Raw genomic sequence first — 27144 nt, 5'->3', positions numbered from 1 at the left:
CCAGGGCAACTGACAATGTTAAACGAACTCGCTCATAGTGGAATACTCGCTGGCAGAAATTGGCCAAGTAGGGTTAACTAGCTACTTCAGAAAAAAATGAATCTCATCCCCAAATCAAATGGTAAAACATAAAGCAAGCCGTAAATAAACTTATTTTGTTATTCCAATTCCTGATGCTGCTGATAAATTTAAATATCCAACATCCACATTTGATCAGATACCACTTTGTTTTACATTATCTGAAGATGGTAAATCCTCACTGTATGAACAACAAATAGTGGGGAGAGATTTCTAAACGAAGATCTGTATTTAGACAGATCTTCGACAGGTGAACGGAGCAAAAATGATCCGGCTCACCGAAAAGACTCAGAATGCCCATCACTACAGATTGGCACCCAGGATAACACAGAACATGTTTGATTTAAGTTTAACAGAAAATTCCACAATGAGGAGATAGCATAAAATCAGAGGGTTTATGTAAGTCATACCACTATTTATTCATGTATTAACTGCTACTACAAGTGAGCGTTTTAACAGATTAATATCGTATATCGTAAATTTGCATATCCACCGATCTGATATTATTTAATATTGCAGCATATTAAAACGGAGACTGTTGTGTCTCCGATTTTGGAAATTAACTATCAACTTTCTACTATGTTGCGAAGAAAATAGTACTATACTGTAGTCTGACAAGCACTACACCTGCTCATGGGCCACTGAGGTTCCGGTTACATTTATCAGCCAAATTATGGAGTATAATTTATATTTTTCATTGACCGCTCAACTCTCAGATATGAATAACATCAAATACAGTCTGTAATAATGTGTGAAGAGTTACAACAAAAAACAATCTGCCATTTTGAACCGATTTAATTATCCAACAGCGTTACCTTGTGGTAGAACAAAACCCCTACATTTACATGCTATTATGACGACACTAAAGAAATGGCTCCCCAAAGGAAGGACATACAACTAATGACAAAGTTTAATCCAAACTTTCATACAAAAATCTAAGACACTGTCACATTTACATGGCTTTGGCTTAAGTAGCACAAATATCGATACATACAGTTGAAGTCGGGAAGTTTACATACACTTAGATTGGAGTCATTAAAACTCGTTTTTCAACCACTCCACACATTTCTTGTTAACAAACTATAGTTTTGGCAAGTCGGTTAGGACATTACTTTGTACATGACAAGTAATTTTTCCAACAATTGTTTACAGACAGATTATTTCACTTATAATGCACTGTACCACAATTCCAGTGGGTCAGAAGTTTACATACACTAAATTGACTGTGCCATTAAACAGCTTGGAAAATTCCAGAAAATGATGTCATGGCTTTAGAAGCTTCTGATAGGCTAATTTACATAATTTGAGTCAATTGAAGGTCCACCTGTGGATGTATTTCAAGGCCTACCTTCAAACTCAGTGCCTCTTTGCTTGACATCATGGGAAAATCAAAAGAAATCAGCCAAGACCTCAGAAAAAAAAAGACCTCCACAAGTCTGGTTCATCCTTGAGAGCAATTTCCAAACACCTGAAAGTACCACGTTCATCTGTACAAACAATAGTACGCAAGTATAAACACCATGGGACCACGCAGCCGTCATACCGCTCAGGAAGGAGACGCGTTCTGTCTCCTAGAGATGAATGTACTTTGATGCGAAAAGTGCAAATCAATCCCAGAACAGCAGCAAAAGGACCTTGTGAAGATGCTGGAGAAAACAGGTACAAAAGTATCTATATGCACAGTAAAACAAGTCCTATATCGGCATAACCTGAAAGGCCGCTCAGCAAGGAAGAAGCCACTGCTCCAAAACCATCATAAAAAAGCCAGACTACGGTTTGCAACTGCACATGGGGACAAAGATCATACTTTTTGGAGAAATGTCCTCTGGTCTGATGAAACAAAAATAGAACTGTTTGGCCATAATGACCATCGTTATGTTTGGAGGAAAAAGGGGGTGGCTTGCAAGCCGAAGAACACCATCCCAACTGTGAAGCACGGGGGTGGCAGCATCATGTTGTGGGGGTGCTTTGCTGCAGGAGGGACTGGTGCACTTCGCAAAAAAGATAGCATCATGAGGGAAGAAAATGATGTGTAGATATTGAAGCAACATCTCAAGACATCAGTCAGGAAGTTAAAGCTTGGTCGCAAATGGACAATGACCCCAAACATACTTCCAAAGTTGTGGCAAAATGGCTTAAAGACAACAAAGTCAAGGTATTGGAGTGGCCATCACAAAGTCCTGACCTCAATCCTATAGAAAATTTGTGGGCAGAACTGAAAAAGCGTGCGCGAGCAAGGAGGCCTACGAACCTGACTCAGTTACACAAGCTCTGGCAGGAGGAATGGGCCAAAATTCACCCAACTTATTGTGGGAAGCTTGTGGAAGGCTACCTGAAACGTTTGACCCAAGTTAAACAATTTAAAGGCAATGCTACCAAATAGTAATTGAGTGTATGTAAACTTCTGACCCACTGGGAATGTGATGAAAAATAAAAGCTGAAATAAATAATTTCCTCTACTATTATTCTGACATTTCACATTCTTAAAATAAAGTGGTGATCCTAACTGACCTAAAACAGGGAATTTTTACTAGGATTAAATGTCAGGAAATGTGAAAAACTGAATTTAAATGTATTTGGCTAAGGTGTATGTAAACTTCCGACTTCAACTGTACATACATACACAATATCCCTTTCCAAGTGATTCCCTATCCTGGTCCTAAATGCATCTTTGCATGTACCAGCTCAACCTAAACCAATCTGTATGGGGGGAAAAAAGGAAACAGAATTAAAACCAATTCATTGTCTTATATGCACTGTAGAACCTCATGATATGAATGCCAATTTAAACAAGACTAAACTGGTGTTATGGTCCTGTAGTTATGAAAGTATAATTGAGGGTCTTTGAGATGGGATTCACCTTAAAATGCCCAGCAGTGGAAAGGTTACCAAATATCACAACCATTCTCAGTGTGTGGGTGTCCTGCTCTTACTCCACTGTATAACCATGACCAAAGGGGTTCTGGGTTCCTTTCATTCAAGTCTGTGCTCCCTCATGTGGACCTCATCTACTAGGCTCCTGGTGGTGTACAGTGTGTCCACTGGAGGCCACCTTATGTTGCTCTGTATGTAGGAGCTGGCTGGGCAGTAGACAAAGGCATGTCCCTTGGCCTCTGCTCCACTGAGGCAGCACAGCTCTCCCTCTCTCACTGCTGGTTCATCTTAGCTGCTTCTGCCTTGATGAGTGAGATCAGCTCCTGGTTGATCAGGAATACAAAATGAAGACCGGCAATCTGGAGAGACAAATTACTTGTTGTGAGGTTCATGTATTATAAGAGGTGGCTGTTGTTGTTTATGAAATATACCCTTTGCCACTTTTAACAGATTTCTCAATCATATTCCCTGCCATTTAAGTTGTCCAGAACCATCCACACACCTCCACCACAGAGTTGTTGTTGAGTTTCCACTTGTAGCCAGACAAGACTGGTCTGCCGTCTATGTAGATGGGCCTGCGGCCTTCATTGGCTATGAAGAAGTCCCCGTTGTTCTTCAGTTTAACGATCCCTGTACATTATGGACATAGAATTATGAACCAGTTATAAACACACAATGACAAACTAGATCAAGTCCTGATAATATTACCTCATGATAGAAGTTTAGCAGAAAGTCACATTTTAACAGGGTATAATTTCACTAAGGTGACGTGAGGACAAGGCAAGCACTGCCCTGTAGAGTCCAGATAATACTGGTTGTTCAGCTTCAGACCCAGATCATGCAGATAGGGGTTGTGTCTGAAATGGCATCCTATTCTTTACATAGTGCACCATTTTTGACCAGGGCCCATAGTGCCACCCCATAGGGTGCCATTTCAGACACAACCAGTGTTAAATGAGGACCTATGTCATGGTGCTGCACGTGATGTAGTGAGTCACCTTGTTTCCTGGAGATCTTCCAGGCAGGCCCTTCCAGAGACAGATCTACATCAATCTGCTTGTCCTTGGTGGCTCTGCCCAGGGTGATCTAGAGGAACAGTCAGATCAGCTTCATAAAATATAGGACATTTAGCAGACCAAAGCAAGTTACAGTCAAGTGTGCATATATTTTCATATTTTGTAAGCATACATTTCCGTATAATTAACCTGCTCCACAGTCATCTTACTATGGTGCTAATATAATTTGGTCTTGGACAGTCTGTAATGTAAATTCAGTTAACTGGCAAATCTGAAATTAGCTGCTCACCTCTCGTGACCTCATAAGGTAGCGAACCATCCGGCCTCTCAGCGCTGCCAGTGTCTGGTTGTCAAAGTCTGGAGAGTTCATCCCTGGGAACAAAACAACATAAAGGGCTAGATTCTATCAGATCCGCAGTAGCCGACACCCGCATAGCGATTGTCAAATCCACAAGCGGCTCCTTGCGTTGGCAGTGTCCGCGAAAAGCTATTGGACGCAACGAAATCACCCGACTTTACAATCTGACAAATCCCATACAGCCATGTTAGAAGTTAATGCAGCCGCGTTAACAAGTTCTATTGTCTACACCTCAATTAGACTGATACTAGGCAATAAATCCCCCTATCCTATTCGAGATCCTTATCCTATCCCACCTCAAAACCATCACAGATGCCCTCATTGACCCCCTGCAGTTCGCCTACAGAGCCAACAGGTCTGTGGACCACACTGTCAAAATGGGTCTCCAATTAAATAAAAATGTTGTGTTTGTGTTGTAAAGAGAAAGATTAATGCTGAAGAGAAAAAAATATCCAATCAGGATTTTCTTTGGTGGTTCAGAAGAAGGCGTTCAGAAGAAGGCCTCAGCCATACAACTGTATTAGAGCCGAATTTTAGAATGACAGTGAAATGAACCAATCACATTTTGACTTGCAATGGGTGGGGCCGATTAGCTATTTCTGAAAATAATGACAAACATTGTTACGTTTAAACTTTTTAACCCAACTGGCCACAATGTTCTTTAAGCGCTGCACACAGATTAATGCCTATTTTATTTTTTCCATCTACACTGAACAGAATTAGCTGTTTTGCGGCGCAACAAGACAACAGAGGGGTCTTTAGTTTCAGGGCACCATACACACAGCGCCTGTGGTACGGTCAGTGAGCTTTAGCGTGTTAGACGCTGTCTGTCTGGAGGAGTGGCTTCGGGACAAGTCTCTGAATGTTCTTGAGTGGTCCATCCAAAGCCCAGAATGAACCCGATCTAACATCTCTATGGAGACCTGAAAATAGCTGGGCAGCGACGCACCCAATCCAACCTGACAGCACTTGAGAAGATCTGCAGATAAATGGGAGAAACTCCTCAATTACAGCTGTGCCAAGCTTGTAGCGTCATAACCAACAATTTAATCAATTTTAGAATAAGGCTGTAACGTAACAAAATGTGGAAAAAGTTAAGTGGTCTGAATATTTTCCGAATGCACTGTATTGCTCACCTGTGATGCTGTCCACCAGGACCTGCCAGCATGGTAGCTCCTGTTCCAGCTGTCTTATCTCTTTCTTCTGATGGCGGTCAGAGATCATCAGCTCTGAGAGTGAGGAGAGAATGAGGAAGGGCAGGAGAGATGATGCAAATAATTTCTACTCCAATAAACCATTAACATGCATTCAGTTGCTCTGAATTTGGTCAATGAAGCACCTTCTTAGACTCCTTTTTATTTGTTAGTAATGTGTTATTTATATGCAAGGTTCTATGGTTGAGTAACCCACCATGCTCCAGCACCTCATCCCTGCTCTCCCTGGGTAACGAGACAGAGACACTGATTAAAATGACGGACACGGGAGGAGCTCTGAATTTAACCTCAGGGAAACTTTCATTAATTGTGGTCAGAACGTTGACCGTTTCTCTTACTTTAGCTTAGCATCATCCACCAGCTGCTCAGCATCAGAGAAGTTGAGAACTTGGTTGCCTTTAGGGAGAGGTTGAACTGCAAAAGAGAATCAAACCATACAATAAGGCTCAACTCACTTAGTTTTAGTTTAACAGTCAAACATTTGTGTATAGTTAACTTTTTTGAAATAATTAAAGTAACTTCACTCCATGGATGTCAAGTGATGGGCTAACAGTGTATTTGTGTCCCAAATGGCACCACTACTTTTGACCAACTAAAAGGGAATAGGGTGCCATTTGGGATGTAAACTGTGTAATGAACAAATAAGCCGAGTTGAGTTTCTCTCACCACTCTGGTCCTCCAGCAGGTAGTACTGTTTGAGTAGCTGCCAGTGCACCAACAAGCTCTTGGGAGTGCGAGAGGGATAGAACACACTAGGGTGCTTACTAAGCAGCTCCTGGAACACCTCCAGCTTGGGCTGACTGCTCTGCTCATCAGAAGAAGAAAAAAAAACACACACACCTTATTTAAACAAATGCACACTCACTTCTTCAAACTGACACAAATACAGTGCTATTAATCACACACACGTAAACATATGCAGCGAAATAAATATTTCACCACTTGGATTCACCACAATGATTTTTCCAGCCTCATTAAACTTAGTTTATGACAGAACCATATACAGTGAGGGAAAAAAGTATTTGATCCCCTGCTGATTTTGTACGAGTGCCCACTGACAAAGAAATGATCAGTCTATAATTTTAATGGTAGGTTTATTTGAACAGTGAGAGACAGAATAACAACAACAAAAAAATCCAGAAAAACACATGTCAAAAAGGTTATAAATTGATTTGCATTTTAATGAGGGAAATTAGTATTTGACCCCCTCTCAATCAGAAAGATTTCTGGCTCCCAGGTGTCTTTTATACAGGTAACGAGCTGAGATTAGGAGCACACTCTTAAAGGGAGTGCTTCTAATCTCAGTTTGTTACCTGTATAAAAGACACCTGTCCACAGAAGCAATCAATCAATCAGATTCCAAACTCTCCACCATGGCCAAGACCAAAGAGCTCTCCAAGGATGTCAGGGACAAGATTGTAGACCTACACAAGTCTGGAATGGGCTAGAAGACCATCGCCAAGCAGCTTGGTGAGAATTTGACAACCGTTGGTGCGATTATTCGCAAATGGAAGAAACACAAAAGAACTGTCAATCTCCCTCGGCCTGGGGCTGCATGCAAGATCTCACCTCGTGGAGTTGCAATGATCATGACAACGTTGAGGAATCAGCCCAGAACTACACGGGAGGATCTTGTCAATGATCTCAAGGCAGCTGGGACCATAGTCACCAAGAAAACGATTGGTAACACATTACGCCGTGAAGGACTGAAATCCTGCAGCGCCCACAAGGTCCCCCTGCTCAAGAAAGCACATATACATGCCCGTCTGAAGTTTGCCAATGAACATCTGAATGATTCAGAGGACAACTGGGTGAAAGTGTTGTGGTCAGTTGAGACCAAAATGGAGCTCTTTGGCATCAACTCAACTCGCCGTGTTTGGAGGAGGAGGAATGCTGCCTATGATCCCAAGAACACCATCCCCACCGTCAAACATGGAGGTGGAAACATTATGCTTTGGGGGTGTTTTTCTGCTAAGGGGACAGGACAACTTCACCGCATCAAAGGGACGATGGACGGGGCCATGTACCGTCAAATCTTGGGTGAGAACCTCCTTCCCTCAGCCAGGGCATTGAAAACGGGTCTTGGATGGGTATTCCAGCATGACAATGACCCAAAACACACGGCCAAGGCAACAAAGGAGTGGCTCAAGAAGAAGCACATTAAGGTCCTGGAGTGGCTAGCCAGTCTCCAGACCTTAATCCCATAGAAAATCTGTGGAGGGAGCTGACGGTTCGAGTTGCCAAACGTCAGCCTCGAAACCTTAATGACTTGGAGAAGATCTGCAAAGAGGAGTGGGACAAAATCTCTCCTGAGATGTGTGCAAACCTGGTGGCCAACTACAAGAAACGTCTGACCTCTGTGATTGCCAACAAGGGTTTTGCCACCAAGTACTAAGTCATGTTTTGCAGAGGGGTCAAATACTTATTTCCCTCATTAAAATGCAAATCAATTTATAACATTTTTGACATGTGTTTTCAGGATTTTTTGTTGTTGTTATTCTGTCTCTCACTGTTCAAATAAACCTACCATTAAAATTATAGACTGATCATTTCTTTGTCAGTGGGCAAACGTACAAAATCAGCAGGGGATCAAATACTTTTTTCCCTCACTGTACACACACAAGTGCATGTAAATGACTATATGCACGTGTATATGAAGTCCACACCATATGTATTTGGACAATGAAGCTGAAATGTTACATGTGGCTCTATCCTCCAGCATTTTGTATAGAAAGTCATTTTTTATTAAAGTGTATTTTCATACAGATCAGCTTTAATATTGCAGATAGATTGTGGCTCCCATCAATGTAATTGTCTGCATCATTTCCAATCCCCCATATTTTATTTGTAACTATATACAGTGCATTCGGAAAGTATTCAGACCCCTTGACTTTTTCCACATTTTGTTATGTTACAGCCTTATTCTAAAATTGATTAAATAAAACATTTTCCTCAGCAACATACACACAATACCCCATAATGACAAAGCAAAATTACTTTATTTTCCCCTAACCCTACCATCCCTCCCCTAAGTGGAGTAAACTAATGGACAGCAACACATAATGGACAGCAACACATTTACGGACACAATACATTTTACAATAGTTATTTTTTGTTTGTTTTTAGTCCCATCCTTCAGCTCCACTCAACCCCTCAACACCATCTCGTTTTGATTTCTATTTGCCATATATTTTTCAACTGTGCTGTTTCACAAAAGTTCTGAACCTCTATTCTCATAGATTCTACATATTGCAAATTAAAGAAACATTTTTGCTAAGAGTATAATTATTACGGATGTACGTTATATTGGTGAGCATATCGGAATCGGACGATATTTGCGAAAATGCCAACATTGTCATCGGCCCGATGTCTAGTTTAACGGCGATGTGCAAAATCGATGTCGAAGCTGACGTGCATACCTATATAACGTAGGTAGATGACGTAATGACGCCATGAAAAATACAGTGCTACACAGAACAAAAGTATAAACATACTAAGAGCACACTACCAACAACTTCAAGTCAAGCAGTCATTTGAAAGAGTAAGAACATTTCAGCAAGACAACTGAAAGGCAAAATCCATTAACGCCAAGATAATGGAATTCTTTGCCCTTGACAATCAACCGTTCTTTGTCGTGGATGATGTTGGCTTTCGCCGCCTGGTCAAGCACCTTGAGCCCCGGTACACACTACCAAGTAGGTGCTATTTTTCAGATGTTGCCCTACTGGAGTTACACAGTATTGTTGAAACACATCCATGAGCTACTTGCTATGGGCGTCACTGCTATTAGCTTCACAACTGACATTTGGACCAGCGATGTCAGCCCCATGAGCATGCTGAGCCTGACAGCACAGTCAGACTCAGGAGTATTTCGTACTGAGGAAAGCCATATTGCATGCACAAGAATGTGCTGGTTCTCATACCGCCGCTGCCATTTCAATGGCATTTGAGAACATGTTTGAAACATGAACACACTCCTAGCACCATTCAAACAACTGAGACTCGAGAAATAAGCTCATCAACTGCGTCTGCAGCAGACGTGATACCCTCTGTCATGGCTGCCTGCTCAACAAAACTGCCGACAGACCGTGGGGTAAAAACTTACAAAAGTACTCGATGCTGTGAATAAGCGATTCCGTGGAATTCTCTGAGCCTCTTTACTGTGTCACCACCATGCTCAATGCTATGTACAAGGACCACTACTTCGATGCAGACAAGAAACAGAGTTTACGTGAAATGTTACATACACAGCTGGACAAGATGGAAACGGACACAGTGCACATCCGAGGGCGAGAGGCCACAGACAGACAGAGCTGAAACTTCACTGCTTGACATGTATGATGAAATCCTGGTTGAGAATGAAATGACTGAACAAATGAACAACGAAACAGCACAGCAGGTAAGTGAAAGAAATAGGTTTTGATTATATTTTACTGTTAATGGGGACATACGTACATGCCAACAAAATAAGTTTTTGGTGAGTGTGTGTGTAACCTTTATTTAACTAGGCAAGTCAGTTAACCTCTATGGGCTAGGTGGGACGTGACCGTCCCACTCTATTCAACAGCCAGTGGAACAGCGTGGCGCGAAATACAAAAACCTAAAAATTGCAATAATTTCAATTTTTCAAACATACGTCTATTTTACACCATTTTAAAGATAAGACTCTCGTTAATCTAACCACATTGTCCGATTTCAAAAAGGCTTTACAGCGAAAGCAAAACATTAGATTATGTTAGGAGAGTACATAGCCCAAAATAATCACACAGCCATTTTCCAAGCAAGCATATATGTCACAAAAACCCAAAACACAGCTAAATGAAGCACTAACCTTTGATGATCTTCATCAGATGACACTCCTAGGACATTATGTTATACAATACATGCATGTTTTGTTCAATCAAGTTCATATTTATATAAAAAAACAGCTTTTTACATTGGCGTATGATGTTCAGAAAATGTATTCCCACCAAAAACTTCCGGTGAATTTACTAAATGACTCATCATAAATGTTGACAAAATACATAACAATTATTTTAAGAATTATAGATACAGAACTCCTTTATACAATCGCTGTCAAATTTTAAAATAGCTTTTCGGCGAAAGCACATTTTGCAATATTCTGAGTACATAGCTCAGCCATCATGGTGAGCTATTCAGACACCCGCCAAGTTCGGGGCACACTAAACTCAGAATTAGTATTAGAAAAATTGTATTACCTTTGCTGATCTTCGTCAGAATGCACTCCCAGGACTGCTACTTCCACAAGAAATGTTGTTTTTGTTCCAAATAATCCATAGTTATGTCCAAATACCTCCGTTCTGTTCGTGCGTTCAGGTCACTATCCAAAGGGTAACGCGCGAGCGCATTTCGAGACCAAAAAAATTCAAAATGTTCCATTACCGTACTTAGAAGCATGTCAAACGCTGTTAAAAATCAATTTTTATGGTATTTTTCTCGTAAAATAGCGATAATATTCCAACCGGACAATAGATAATTCATTCAAAGAGGAAAAGAAAAAACAGCATGGTCGCGTGAACGCGCATATCCAATCTCTTTGTCACCAGGCAGACCACTGAGAAACTGAGCTACTATACTCTGCCCAGAGACAGGAGACGCCTCAATCTGCTTTCTGAAGGCTTTAGAGAGCCAATGGAAGCCTTAGAAAGTGCTACGTAACCCCACAGATACTGTAGTTTTGATAGAGAATCAAAAGAAGAACTACAAATTCTCAGACAGGCCACTTCCTGCTTGGAATTTTCTCAGGTTTTTGCCTGCCATATGAATACTGTTATACTCACAGACACCATTCAAACAGTTTTAGAAACTTCAGAGTGTTTTCTATCAAAATCTACTAATAATATGCATATTCTCGTTTCTGGGCAAGAGTAGTAACCAGTTTAAATCGGGTACGTTTTTTTATCCGGCCGTGAAAATACTGCCCCCTAGACCAGACAGGTTAAGAACAAATTCTTATTTACAATGACGGCCTACCCTGGACGACGTTGGGCCAATTGTGCGCCGCCCTATAGGACTCCCAATCACGGCCGGATGTGATACAGCCTGGATTCGAACCAGGGACCGTAGTGATCCCTCTTGCACTGAGATGCAGTGCCTTAGACCACTGCATCCATGTGTGTTTGTGTGTGTTAACTATTTAACTGTATTAGAATGCTTTAAAGGCCACAAACATTTTTATAAATCGGTTATTGTTATCTGTATCGTTTTCTTTTGGCAAGGAAAATATAGGATATCGCTATCGGCCCAAAATGTAACATCGGTGCATCCCTAATAATTATATTATTGATTGATTGACTATGACTTTTTTTTTTATCATCCAGCAGTGGTATTTTCAGAGTTAGCGCCAGGTAAATGATGCAATTCTTCGGCCATTCCTGAACCAAAAACAAGCTACATATGGACAGTACGAAAACAAATGATCTAATGATTGTCTTTTCACAGCAAAATCTACAGAGCTGCGATGGTTATATAAAATGGGGGATACAACATTCTATTTTGCATAATAATTTCAATAAAAAAATTCAAAGTTTTGAATCTGGCTTAGTTTTGTGTATCGTTTCATAAACCATGTGCCATGGAATCGGTACATCGAAAATATCTACCCAATTATTTTGCAATCTATATGGCACAGCTGTCAATTTTTGGGGTTCTTAAATGAAACGGGTATTCTTTTTTTTATATCACAATTTTCTTCAGCCAATTTTGGTCTTTCACGCAGGGCCGACAGACAACTTCCTTACTTTCTGCCCCTTCCACTTGCCTCTTCCATTTTTGCTGTAATGCTGCAATTAGTTGGTTGTAATTTTGAGTAGAGCAGACATTTACATATGTTTTTGATAGCTGCATGTGTGACTTAACTCCACCAGTCCTACTTATCTAATTTACAAAGTTTATACCTTGTATTTTTTAATATTGTTTTATTCATTAATATATTTGAGTTTAACCATAATACTTGTTGTATTTTCTGGTGGATTAAACTGAAATTGCAACCAACTTACTATGACTTGTTTTAAAAATAGCAATATTTGGAGATGATTTCATTTTCAAATAACCGAAAGTGAGAGGTTGTAATCTGAAAAAAGGGAAAAAGGCCATTCTTGAACATGGGTTGAGACATTCTTACTAATCTGGTGGAGAACTAGTCCGGATTCAAGTATAACTGAAGCCTTTAGTGACGTCTAATACTTAAATATTTAATTTCTGCCCTCCGAATTCATATTCATTAAATAAATAGGCCATTCCAAATAAAACATTTTTTTGCTAATATAATTTAAAAAACACTAGTCGGTAGGTGTAGGCAAGGTCATAAGCAAATACATATCTGTTTAACCATTTAGAAATGAAAGCACTTTATGCATCTAGTCCCCGTCATTTTAAGAAATCGTAAGTATTTGGACAAATTCACCTATTGTGTATTAAACTAGTCAAATGTTTAGTATTTGGTACCAGATTCCTTGCACACAATGACTACATCAAGCTTGGGACTCTACAAACTCGTTGGACGCATTTGCAGTTTGTTTTGGGTTAGTCACCAATAACTGAATTGTGAATGATGACTGGAGTAATGTGTTCAGAAACATCTATTCTCACTTATAATATAAGTGACAAAACATTATTCAGCTCCTATTGTGCAAAATGTAATTCAAAACAACAAAAACAAACTGCAAATGCATCCAGCAAGTTTGAAGAGTCACAAGCTTGATGTAGTCATTAATTGCTAGGATTATGGGACCAAAAATTACACTGTTGACTTCTTCAATACTCTGTAAGTGAATGTCTAAACACTTAAGACTTCTTCAAACTAGATACATGTGCTTTTATTTCTAAACAGTACAGTAGGTATGAAAATACCCTCAAATAAAAGGTAACATTCTGTACTCAAATTCAAAATAAAACTGGAATAAAACCAAATTTAAATATGTTTAGCTTCAGTATGCATATGGTGTGGACTGTATATGGTTCTGGCTTATGATGTTTATTTAACCATCTCTGAACTGTGTGTATGATTAAAAGGTTGAGATGTAATGGAGAGCATCAAGCCTTTACACAAGTCTATATTTGGGCGTTGCTTTGTGTAGGAGCTGACTCACTCCATATTTCAAGAGCAAGATCTGGGCCTTCTTCCCCTCATGTGACTCCATATTTCAAATCACCATAGAAACCCAAGACTCACTCACTGAAAGAATCTTAGCCAGCAGAACCTCCTCAGCCTGACTGAAGAGCGCTTTGCTCTGGATCGCCGCAATGGCCTCCGGATGAAGCAGTCGCATCGCCTGCCATGCCAACCTACAACACAGAGAAAGGGGTAGAACACATTCACACAGATTCATTTTCCTTTACTTGACCAGTCAAATCAAAGAGAATATGTCAACTATTACATTAACAGTCTTGAGGTTAAATAACTAAGGGTAAAACAGATTTGATAGTGGTGGTTAAATGTGGTAAAGGGAGAGAGAAAGACGAGAGAGAAAGGAAAAAGATATGAAGTAGATAGTAGGAGATGGCCATGGGCAGCGATGTAGTCAACTTTCTAAACCTTGAGTCTGAGTCCCAAGTTCTTTGTGTTTGAGTCCGAGTCCTTTATACCCGAATCACGAGTCCCTTGGTACTGCTAAAAGCTGCAGTACAGCTTTTTACTTTTACCCCTTTTTCTCGCCAATTTCGTGATATCCATTTGGTAGTTACAGTCTTGTCCCATCGCTGCAACTCTTCTACGGACTCGAGAGCGAGGCGAAGGTCGAGAGCCATGTGTCCTCCAAAACACAATCCTGGCAAGCCTCACTGCTTCTTGACACACTGCTCACTTAACCCGGAAGCCAGACGCACCAATGTGTCGGAGGAAACACCATCCAGCTGGCGACCAGAGTCAGCTTGCAGGTGCCCGGCCCGCCACAAGGAGTCGTTAGTGTGCAATGGGACAAGGAAATTGCGGCCGGCCAAACCCTCCCCTAACCCGGACAATGCTGGGCCAATTGTGTGCCGCCTCATGGGTCTTCCGGTCATGGCCGGAAGTGACACAGCCTGGGATCGTACCCGGGTCTGTAGTGACGCCTCAAACATTGCCTTATCCCGCTGCACCACTTGGGAGGCCTTTCCAACCATTTTTAAAGCTACATTTCATTACACTATTGCACATTGTTTGAAGGCTAAATCAGATCAAAACTATCCTCCTGCTTCCTGCTTACAAGCAAAAACTAAAACAGGAAGTAACAGGGATGCGCTCCATACTAGAGGTCGGCTGATTATTATTTTTCAACGCCGATGCCGATTATTGGAGGACCAAAACCTAGATAGCAAGCTAATGTATCATGGTCAAAACAAATTGACTCAATGGTTGCTAAAATGGGAAGAGGTCTGTCCAAGATAAGGCGTTGCTCTGCTTTCTTAACATCTCAGTCAACCAGACAGGTCCCACAGGCCCGAGTTTGGTTGCACCTGGACTAGTGTCCAGTTGTGTGGTCAGTTGCAGCAAAGAAGAACATAGACAAATTGCACTTGCCGTTGCACATGCCGTTGCACTTATTGCAAATTGCACGTATTGCACTTAGATGTACACGCAGGGCGAATGTCAACGGCATGCATGTCAATCTCTCCTAGCTCAAAGTTCAGAGATTGACCGCATCGGTATTAGTTGTTGTGTGAGGGGTTGAAGGTACTTATCTGTCTGTTCAAGCAGTTGGCACACAGTTCTGACACTTCGAACACTCATCGGTATCACACAACATGCAACCAGAGGTCTCTTCACAGTCTTTAGGTCCGGAACAAAGGCTGGGAAACACAGTATTAAATAAAGCCATGACAAAATGGAACTCTGCCACCCCAGGAAACTCAAGCTAGCAATAAAACCAGTTAAAAAAAAAGATAAAAGAACAACTTATGGCACGACAGGGACTGTGAAGAGAAACAGAAATGTTAATACATTTTGTATTGTATAATGTATGTGATAAATTGTTGGGATATGACTGTGATATGTGATTGTCTCGCCTGGCTATATTAAGATGAATGCACTGGCTGTGGGTCGTTCTGGATGGGAGCGTCTGCTGAATGGCTAAATTGTATTGTAGATTTAGTGCTATGTATGTATATTATGCAGTTTCAAATGTGTTGTTTCCTGTTTGAACCCCAGGTAGAGTAGCCGATGCCTCGGCAGCAGCTAATTGGGGATCCTAACAAATACTAAATATCAAGCTCAGGACCCTGGGACTGAACACCTCCCTCTGCAACTGGATCTGGACTTCCTGATGTGCTGCCACCAGGCGTTGAGGGTAGGCAACAACACTTCCGCCAGTCTGATCATCAACACAGGGACCCCTCAGGGGTGTGTGCTTAGTCACCTCCTGTAATCCCCGTTCACCCACGACTGCACTGCCACACACGACTCCAACACCATCAAGTCTGCTGACGACATGACTGACCACTGACGATGATGAGGCAGCCTATAGGGAAGAGGTCAGACCTGGCAGTGTGGCGCAAGGAAAACAACCTTTCCCTCAACATCGATGGGGCTGTAGTGGAGCGGGTCGAGAGCTCCTCTGTGTCCACATCACTAAGGAATTAACATGGTCCATACACCCCCACCCACACAGTTGTGAAGAGGGCACGACAATGCTTCTTCCCCCTCAGCAGCCTGAAAAGATTTGGCATGGGCCCTCAGATCATGAAAATGTTTTACAGCTGCACCACAGCTTGGTACAGCAACTGCAAGGACCCGACCGCAAAGCGCTATAGAGGGCGGCAAGTACGGCCTAGTACATCACTGGGGCCGAGCTCCCTGCCAAGCGGTGTCAGGGGAAGGGCCAAAGAAAAATCTAAGACTTCAACCACCCAACTCAGACTGTTCTCTCTGCTACTGCATGGCCTGAACCAAGTCTGGAACCAACAGGACTCTGAACAGATTCTACCCCAAGCAATGACTTCTAAATAGCGAATCAAATGGCTACCCAGACTACCTGCATTGACCCTTTTTTGCATCAACTCTCTTGCACTGACAATGCCCACACACTGGACCACATCCACTGCTGCTACTGTCCATCTGGTTGCCTAGTCACTTTACCCCTACTATACGTACATAGCTACCTCAATTACCTCGTACCCCTGCACAATACCCCATAATGACAAAACGAAAAACATTTTGCAAATGGATTAACAACATAAATACCTGATTTAAAGCATTCAGACCCTTTGCTATGAGACTATAAATTGATTTCAGGTGCATCCTGTTTCCATTGATCAACCTTGAGATGTTTCTACAACTCTGGTAAATTCAATTGATTGGACATGATTAGGAAAGGCACACACCGGTCTATACAAGGTCCCACAGTTGACAGTGCATGTCAGAGCAAAAACCAAGCCATGAGGTAAAAGGAATTGTCTGTAGAGCTCCGAGACAAGATTGTGTCAAGGCACAGATCTGGGGAAGGGTACCAAAAAAATGTCTGCAGCATTGAAGGTCCCCAAGAACACAGTGGCCTCCATCATTCTTAAACAGAAGAAGTTTGGAATCACCAAGACTGTTCTTAGAGCTGGCTGCCCAGCCAAACTGAGCAATCGGGGGAGAAGGGCCTTGGTCAGGGAGGTGACCAAGAACCCAATGGTCACTCTGACAGAGCTCTTCTGTGGAGATGGGAGCACCTTCCAGAAGCACAACCATCTCTGCAGCACTCCACCAAATCATGCCTTTATGGTAGTGGCCAGACGGAAACCACTCCTCAGTAAAAGGCACATGATAGCCCGTTTGGAGTTTGCCAAAAGCCACCTAAAGGACTCTCAGACCATGAGAAACAAGATTTAACTCTTTAGCCTGAATGGCAAGCGTCACGTCTGGAGGAAACCTGGCACCATCCCTACGGTGAAGCATGGTGGTGGCACCATCATGATGTGTGGATGTTTTTCAGCGGTAGGGACTGGGAGACTAGTAAGGATCGAGGGAAAGATGAACAGAGCAAAGTACAGAGAGATCCTTGATGAAAACATGTTCCAAAGCGCTCAGGACCTCAGGCTGGGGCAAAGGTTCACCTTCCAACAGGACAACGACCCTAAACACACAGCCAAGACATCGCAGGAGTGGCTTCAGGACAAGCCTCAATGTGCTTGAGTGGCCCAACCAGAGCCCGGACTTGAACCCGATCGAACATCTCTGGAGAGACCTGAAAATAGCTGTGCTGCGATGCTCCCCATCCAACCTGACAGAGCTTGAGAGGATCTGCAGAAAAGAATGGGAGAAACTCCCCAAATACAGGTGTGTATTTGTAGTAGCGTCATACCCAAGAAGACTCAAGCCTGTAATCGCTGCCTATGATGCTTCAACAAAGTACTGAGTAAAGGGTCTGAATTACTTCTGTAAAATGTGATATTTCATTTATTATAAATTTGAGGGGGGAAAAAAATACGTTTTTGCTTTGTCATTATGGGTTATTGTGTGTAGATTGATGAGGAAAGAAACGAATCAATTTTAGAATAAGGCTGTAACATAACAAAATGTGGAAAAAGTCAAGGGGTCTGAATACTTTCAAATGCACCGTATAGCCACATTATTTTTAATTATTATTGTTAGTCACTAATATATATATACACACACACACATACATATATATATATATATATATATACACACACACACACACATATATACATACATACATACATACATACATACATACATACATACATACATACATACATACACTCACCACACACTCACTCAGCAAAATAAGAAACGTCCCTATATTTTATATATATATATATATACAGTGGGGCAAAAAAGTATTTAGTCAGCCACCAATTGTGCAAGTTCTCCCACTTAAAAAGATGAGAGAGGCCTGTAATTTTCATCATAGGTACACTTCAACTATGACAGACAAAATGAGAAAAAAAATCCAGAAAATCACATTGTAGGATTTTTAATGAATTTATTTGCAAATTATGGTGGAAAATAAGTATTTGGTCAATAACAAAAGTTTATCTCAATACTTTGTTATATACCCTTTGTTGGCAATGACACAGGTCAAACGTTTTCTGTAAGTCTTCACAAGGTTTTCACACACTGTTGCTGGTATTTTGGCCCATTCTTCCATGCAGATCTCCTCTAGAGCAGTGATGTTTTGGGGCTGTCGCTGGGCAACACGGACTTTCAACTCCCTCCAAAGATTTTCTATGGGGTTGAGATCTGGAGACTGGCTAGGTCACTCCAGGACCTTGAAATGCTTCTTACGAAGCCACTCCTTCGTTGCTCGGGCGGTGTTTTTGTCATGCTGAAAGACCCAGCCACGTTTCATCTTCAATGCCCTTGCTGATGGAAGGAGGTTTTCACTCAAAATTTCACGATACATGGCCCCATTCATTCTTTCCTTTACACGGATCAGTCGTCCTGGTCCCTTTGCAGAAAAACAGCCCCAAAGCATGATGTTTCCAGCCCCATGCTTCACAGTAGGTATGGTGTTCTTTGGATGCAACTCAGCATTCTTTGTCCTCCAAACACGACGAGTTGAGTTTATTCCAAAAAGTTATATTTTGGTTTCATCTGACCATATGACATTCTCCCAATCCTCTTCTGGATTATCCAAATGCTCTCTAGCAAACTTCAGACGGGCCTGGACATGTACTGGCTTAAGCAGGGGGACACGTCTGGCACTGCAGGATTTGAGTCCCTGGCGGCGTAGTGTGTTACTGATGGTAGGCTTTGTTACTTTGGTCTCAGCTCTCTGCAGGTCATTCACTAGGTCCCCCCGTGTGCTTCTGGGATTTTTGCTCACCGTTCTTGTGATCATTTTGACCCCACGGGGTGAGATCTTGCGTGGAGCCCCAGATCGAGGGAGATTATCAGTGGTCTTGTATGTCTTCCATTTCCTAATAATTGCTCCTACAGTTGATTTCTTCAAACCAAGCTGCTTACCTATTGCAGATTCAGTCTTCCCAGCCTGGTGCAGGTCTACAATTTTATTTTGGAGGTGGAGGGTCCGTCATGGTCTGGGGCAGTGTGTCACAGCATCATCGGGCTGAGCTTGGTGTCATTGCAGGCAATCTCAATGCAATGCGCTACAGGGAAGACATCCTCCTCATGTGGTCCCCTTCCTGCAGGCTCATCCTGACATAACCCTCCAGCATGACAATGCCACCAGCCATACTGCTCGTTCTGTGCGTGATTTCCTGCAAGACAGGAATGTCAGTGTTCTGCCATGGCCAGCAAAGAGCCCAGATCTCAATCCCATTGAGCATGTCTCAAACCTGTTGGATCGGAGGGTGAGGGCTAGGGCCATTCGCCCCCAGAAATGTCCAGGAACTTGCAGCTGCCTTGGTGGAAGAGTGGGGAAACATCTCACAGCAAGAACGGGCAAATCTGGTGCAGTCTATGAGGAGACGCACTGCAGTACTTAATGCAGCTGACGGCCACACCAGATACTGACTGTTACTTTTGATTTTGACCCCCCCTTTGTTAGTCACATGTCTGTGGAACTTGTTCAGTTTATGTCTCAGTTGTTGAATCTTATGTTCCTACAAATATTTAAACATGTTAAGTTTGCTGAAAATAAACACAGTTGACAGTGAGAAGACGTTTCTTTTTTTGCTGAGTTTACATCCATAGAAAAATAATCTGGATACATCAAACACATTGAGAGTTCACAATTTACATTAATCAAGGTCGATGTTTACACAGTACACTATCTGCAAAATTCCAATGATTTATAGCACTGATAATTCAGTTATATACTGAACAAAAATGTAAAACGCAACATGCAACAATTTTAACGTTTTTACCAAGTTACAGTTCATAAGTAAATAAGGCAATTGAAATAAATAAATCAGGCCTTAATCTACTGATTTCACCGAACTGGGCAGGGGTGCAGCCATGGGTGGGCCTTGGAGGCCCCCCCCAGATGATTCCGCAGGTGAAGAAGTCAGATGTGGAGGTCCTGGGCTGGCGTGGTGACACTTGGTTTGCAGTTGTGAGGCTGGTTGGAGACGTACTGCCAAATTCTCAAAAACAACGGAAGCAGTTTATGGTAAATAAATTAACATTCAATTCTTTGGCAACAGCTCTGGTGGACATTCCTGCAGTCAGCATGCCAATTGCACGCTCCCTGAAAACTTGATATATCTGTGGCATTGTGTTGTGTGACAAAACTGCACATTTTCAAGTGGCCTTTTATTGTCCCCAGCACAATGTGCACCTGTGTAATGATCATGTTGTTTAATCAGCTTCTTGATATGCCACACCTGTCAGGTGGATGGATTATCTTGGAAAAGGAGAAATGCTCACCAACAGAGATGTAAACAAATTTGTGCACAAAAGTTGAGAGAAATACAGTTTTTGTGCGTATGGACAATGTCTGGGATTTTTTATTTCAGCTCATGAAACCAACACTTTCCATTTTGCATTTATATTTTTGTTCAGTTTATTTCAATAGTGTATCTTAAATTATATTTAGATCTGTTACCTGTAGCACTGCATTGATGAGCAGCAGGTCGTCAGTGGGTTTCCAGCGTCCCAGGTCTTTGGTGATCTGGAGGGGCTGCTTACTCTTCTTCACCCTCTTGGCAATGGATGGGGGGCTGATCATCATGGTGAGGGGCAGCATGAGGGTCGTGCTGGACTTGGACACCTAACATAAGGGGGCATGGAGGAGTGGAACCAATGAGGCATCTCCTTCGCCTCATTCAGCATTTACACTAGTAGGCATTTTGTCATCTTTCAGACACCCTTATTAGGTATCACCCTTACATGCCATTTAATAGGGTGATGATCAAGAGTCTAGAAGCAAAGAAAGACCTGACCATATAAAAAGCATAATAGAGCAAATTGAACAACTACCGGTATCTCCCTCTACGTTTCTCGTATGAGCTACCCACAATAACACCACCCTCTCTTTGGATTCAATTCCTTCCCTCCACCTTCTTCTTCTCATTGAATGAGGGTTCGCTCCCAGAGCAGCGGATTGGCTCGATGACAGGTGGACCCTTGGCCCTGCAAGATGACTTGGCCAGGCTGCTCTCCACCAGCTCATCATCAAACTTCTTCCTCTTAATTGACCTGGGAGTAAGAGAGGAACAGGTTAGATATCATATAGCCACCAGAGCGGCAACAGACAGCAACCCTGAGCTACAGTGGCTTGCGAAAGTATACCGTTGGCATTTTTCCTATTTTGTTGCCTTACAACCTGGAATTAAAATGGATATTTGGGGGGTTTGTATCATTTGATTTACACAAGATTTACCACTTTGAAGATGCAAAATATATATATTTTTTCATTGTGAAACAAACAAGAAATAATAAGTCATATCACAGATTCTGGGGCAGCAGGGTAGCCTAGTGGTTAGAGCATTGGGCTAGTAATTGAAAGGTTGCAAGTTCAAATTGCTGAGCTGACAAGGTACAAATCTGTCGTTCTGCCCCTGAACAAGGCAGTTAACCCACTCTTCCTAGGCTGTCATTGAAAATAAGAATTTGTTCTTAACTGACTTGCCTAGTTAAATAAAAAAAGATTCTCAATTGGATTGAGGTCTGGGCTTTGACTAGGCCATTCCAAGACATTTAAATGTTTCCCCTTAAACCACTCAAGTGTTACTTTAGCAGTATGCTTAGGGTCATTGTCCTGCTGGAAGGTGAACCTCTGCCCCAGTCTCAAATCTCTGGAAGACTGAAACAGGTTTCCCTCAAGAATTTCCCTGTATTTAGAGCCATCCATCATTCCTTCAATTCTGACCAGTTTCCCAGTCCCTGCCGATGAAAAACCTCCCTACAGCATGATGCTGCCACCACGCTTCACTGTAGGGATGGTATTCTCGGGGTTTGCACCAGACATAGCATTTTCCTTGATGGCCAAAAACCTAAATTTTAGTCTCATCTGACCAGAGTACCTTCTTCCATATGTTTGGGGAGTATCCCACATGCCTTTTGGCGAACACCAAACATGTTTGCTTATTTTTTTCTGGCCACTCTTCCGTAATGCCCAAATCTGGGAGTGTACGGCTTAAAGTGGTCCTATGGACATACTCCAATCTCTGCTGTGGAGCTTTGCAGCTCCTTCAGGGTTATCTTTGGTCTCTTTGTTGCCTCTCTGATTAATGCCTTCCTTGCCTGGTTCGTGAGTTTTGGTGGGCAGCCCTCTTGGCAGGTTTGTTGTGGTGCCATATTCTTTCTATTTTTTAATAATGGATTTAATGGTGCGCCGTGGGATTTTCAAAGTTTCTGATATTTTTTTATAACCTAACTCTGATCTGTACTTCTCCACATCTTTGTCCCTGACCTGTTTGGAGAGCTCCTTGGTCTTCATAGTGCCGCTTGCTAGGTAGTGCCGCTTGCTAGGTGGTGCCCCTTGCTTAGTGGTGTTGCTAACTCTGGGGCCTTTCAGAATATATATATACTGAGATCATGTGACACTTAAATAAAGTTCACCTGTGTGCAATCTAACTAATTATGTGACTTCTGAAGGTTACTGGTTGCACCAGATCTTATTTAGGGGCTTCATAGCAAAGGGAACGAATATATATGTACACACCACTTTTCCGGTTTTTTTTTTTTTTTAAGAAAGAAGTTAATTTTTTATTTCACTTCACCAATTTGGACTATTTTGTGTATGTCCATTACATGAAATCCAAATAAAAATCAATTTAAATTACAGGTTGTAATGCAACAAATAGGAGAAACGCCAAGGGGGTGAATACTTATGCAAGGCATTGTATCTTTTCGCCAGGCCTACTACATATTCAGTAGGTAGGTGATGCAGAACAAATGGTCAGATGTGTAGGCAGTTCATTTGAGTCACTGAACTGTACAAGGTGTCATGTTCATCTTTCAGTTTAAAACTAGTGGAAAGATTGAAGCTGGAAAAGGTGCTTTCAGAGTAAGCTATAACATTAAGCTGGACATCTGCTACCGCACAGCAAGCGGTTTCCTGGAGCACCAAGTCTAGGTCCAAACAGCTTCTACCCCCAAACCATAAGACTCCTGAACATCTAATAAAATGGCTACCCAGACTATTTGCATTGCCCCCCCTCCCTCTCTTTTATACCGCTGCTACTCGCTGTTGTTATTATCTATGCATAGCCACTTTAATAACTCTACCTACATGTACATATTTCCTCAACCTCAACTAACCAGTGCCCCTGCACATTGACTCTGTACTGGTATCCCCTCTGCTGCTCTTTAATTATTTGTTACTTTGATTTCTTAATTTTTGGGGGTATTTTCTTAAAACTGCATTGTTGGTTAAGGACTTGTAAGTAAGCATTTCACTGTAAGGTCTACACCTGTTGTATTTGGCAAATGTAACAAATAACATTTGATTTGATGTAACCGGTGAAATGGCTAGCTAGTTAGCGGTGGTGCGTGCTAATAGCGTTTCAATCGGTGACGTCACTCGCTCTGCGACCTTAAGTAGTTGTTCCCCTTGCGCTGCAAGGACCGCGGCTTTTGTGGCGCCATGGGTAAAGACGCTTCGTGGGGTGTCAGTTGTTGATGTGCGCAGAGGGTCCCTAGTTCGAGCCCAGGTTGGGGCGGGGAGAGGGACGGAAGCTATACTGTTACATTGACACAAGTGAGTAACAGTCTAACCTTGAAGAGCTCCTGCGTTTGGGCACAACACCGCCACCCCCAAAGAAAGCCTGTGTTGCTGTTCTTTTGATGTCTTTTATCCCAGTCGACTCCTCATCCTCTGACCGGCTCTGTGTCCCAGCTGCTCCAATCTGTGTACCAACCACAGACGCAATTGCAGCGCCTGGCTGTATATCTGTCCCCAAACGGAGACAGACTTCGATGTTAGACACTGGAGTCTATGGATTATGATGACAACATATATGGCAACAACTTACAACAAGCGGTTGACAGACAACCAAGAGATGTGTATACCTTTGTCCATGATCTTGGTCACAGTCCAGGGCTTTCGAATAGTAACGTTGCTACATTCGGCAGGTGTCACTCAGACAACGTATATCAGGTGGCAATCTGAGACGAGAGAGTAAGGTATCAGTTAGTGATGGGCGGTTAATAGGAAGCATGTGCGGATAGCTAGCTAGCTCAATGTGATAAATATAAGCTCTACTATGCAGCTATTAACTAGCTTGATGTGAACAATATGTATAGCTGTATTGAAAGCCAGCTATCTAACCTAGATGGATGTAGCTAGGAACATTTCACATCACTCGCGAGCTAAAGTTAGCGAGCAAACGTTGGTCATAACAGTAACGAATCAGCCTCTTTCGCTCATTCTCTACTTACCTCGTTTATCAACCAACTAGAGTCTAGACAAGCATATTGAACTTCGAATAACACAATTGCTATACGAATATGTTATCTTATATTCTTCTTCGATCGGGTTTAACGGCGGTTGGCATCCAATGTTAATGGTGCATAACTGGCACTAACTGGACGGGGTATTGAATAATGTTATCTTTCCTTCCTCGCCTCCAGACCGTAGTCGTCCCGACTAATTTACGAATGCTCTGGTGTAATTTCCACATTTGGGGATCTTATCCACTGCTAATGACGAGATAGTCTGGAATTCCACTGAAGTAGTTTACATTTATTAAACTTGTACACCATGTGAGGTAGTCATTATGATAAAATAACGGGCAAATGGAGCAAAACGAGCGTGGCTCACAGTTCCCCTACATCTCCTTCGCACAACAATTGCGTAAACTAACGGAAGATAACTTACTGCGTTACCCACAATGCACTTACATTTTTAAAGCTATACCCCTACTTTACCAACAATAAGAAACAAAAAAAGAACGTGCCGGGAAAGGGGGAAAACGACAGCATACAAAATAAAACACGCGAACTAAATTAAACATAAATAAATAAAACATCACCCTTCTTCAATCACAGTCCACTCCAAAATACATCCTTGCTCATCGGCCTGTGATAGGGCTACATTCACCGACAGGAGTTCTTGCACCGTCTCGGCTGTGAAATGTGATGTAGTTTATGACCATTGCAATAAATAATACAAAGTCCACCTTTTTAACATGTAGCGTTTCACTATCCCTCGGGTGATGAGAACCCTTTACTGGTCATGTTGGCTCTACTACCATTGCTTCTTCCCCACCACTCGTTCCTTCCAATTTTCTCACCGCCTCTAGACAGGCGACGCTGGACACTGCTTAACCTTGCCACTTCATTCTCCTTCACCCTAACAGGGCACTCCAAGAATTCAGGCGCATATTCACCTCCACAGTTGCAGCATTTCCCTTCATCTGGCATACGATATTCTTCCGTTCTGCACAGGGGCGAAAATCTGATATCAACTTTGGAGGGGACAATTACATGAAATTTTATCAAGAGCAATTCCTGAGGGGGACACCAAAAGTAGTTCTGTAACACATAGCCTACATTGTAATATGGTAAATGTATATAGAGGAACCAAAGAAATAAGGTGTTTGCCGTACTCCTAACTACCGGTACCCAAAACTACACAACTAATCACAACACAATACCATTGCCTTTAACAAATCTTAGTTCAGTCACCAGTTTAAGTTGAGAGTGGGGGTATCCATGGCATTTTCCAATTATGTTCCTATTTTACAAGTCAAAAAAATGGAGAACCTTTCATAATGTTGCCAAACAAAGACTCAACAAACTTACCTGAGACTCCCTGTCTCTGCCAGTCTGTCCCTGCATATCTGTCCCCAACTCTGCTGTCTGTGTGCCATCTGTTGCCTGCTCTGCCTAATGACATCATTGTGAAACATTTCCATTAAAATTTCATTTCTTTCTTATGAACATTTTATCAACTAGTCTTTGAGATATTAGGCTACTAGGGTTCTTACTATGCGTTTTGGTGTATTGAAAAATACTCTGATGTCCAGCTTTTATTTTTCTGCCATTTTTCTACCTGGCTGGCTGGCTGGCTACACACACACACACACAGTGTGTAGGTTATTTACAGTAGGAGATGGGCTTCTATCATCTTCTATCATTCTATTTGGGCTTCGATCTAAAAGGTAGCTAGCAAATGTGAAACGGATTAAAATGACAAGAGTTGACAGCTGTATGAGTTCACCATTTACACAACATATGCTGCAACCTTTTGTAATTTTAAGAGTTTGTTTCATATTGGCTGGCTTCCAACAATAGCTTAATTTGCAAAGCTAGCGAGCACCAATTCAGTTTCAGTGGTGTTTGCTATAATCTTTGCTACCCGGGTTAAATAAAGGTGAAATAAAATAAATAAATAAAAGTTCCCTTGCGACAATTTAGCTTTTGCAACGAGACCATTAAATATATTTAAGACAATGGTAGATGAGAGTGTAGTTCTGTTCAGTTTGGACTTCAGTTTATCGCTAACCTTATCACAGGGACTTTGAAGCACTAACTTACATCATCTGCATGCTGATTCCATCTTTGACGACGCCACATAAATGGAATAGGTACTAGCTAGCTTAATAGTTAATATTTGCGCGCTAGCTCTGCATATACAGCTAGTGTGTGTGTGCGCGATTGACTGGATGAACCTCACGGCAGTTACGTAGCAAGCTAAGGAACTGGCAGTGGATCAAACCATTGTGAGGCAAAGGGCGGGGGGGTCGCAATCTTTTGAAACTTAAAAACGCGCTATTAAGTGTCTAATCAGCACAATTGCTTTCATTG

The 27144-nt window shown here is 42.0% G+C and overlaps 1 protein-coding gene across 1 annotated transcript; it reads right to left on the bottom strand.

Annotated features, from left to right (window-relative positions):
- Nucleotides 1–2698: 2698 nt before the first annotated feature.
- Nucleotides 2699–25219, bottom strand: LOC106583247 (microspherule protein 1). The gene is made up of 16 exons (XM_045705310.1): nt 24775–25219; nt 24406–24501; nt 24112–24286; nt 21450–21588; nt 20996–21160; nt 20373–20534; nt 20135–20151; nt 13739–13895; nt 6207–6345; nt 5879–5954; nt 5737–5765; nt 5463–5555; nt 4258–4340; nt 3951–4038; nt 3455–3582; nt 2699–3311 (listed from the first exon to the last, which is right to left on the bottom strand). Exons 2-16 carry the CDS (start codon nt 24413–24415, stop codon nt 3225–3227), a joined length of 1548 nt encoding a protein of 515 aa, XP_045561266.1. The 5' UTR covers nt 24416–24501; nt 24775–25219; the 3' UTR covers nt 2699–3224.
- Between the last annotated feature and the right edge of the window lie 1925 nt (nt 25220–27144).

This window comes from Salmo salar, chromosome ssa22, assembly GCF_905237065.1.
Source record: "Salmo salar chromosome ssa22, Ssal_v3.1, whole genome shotgun sequence".
NCBI classification, from domain to species: Eukaryota; Metazoa; Chordata; class Actinopteri; order Salmoniformes; family Salmonidae; genus Salmo; species Salmo salar.
This window is presented reverse-complemented; position numbering and strand designations above follow the sequence as displayed.

Bases quoted from the DNA above. Each gene is read 5' to 3' on its own strand.
- LOC106583247 (XM_045705310.1), bottom strand. The intron at 3,583-3,950 runs GTGACTCACTAC...CATAATGTACAG, and splicing joins GAAGATCTCCAGGAAACAAG to GGATCGTTAAACTGAAGAAC. The intron at 3,312-3,454 runs GTGTGTGGATGG...TTGTCTCTCCAG, and splicing joins ACAACAACTCTGTGGTGGAG to ATTGCCGGTCTTCATTTTGT.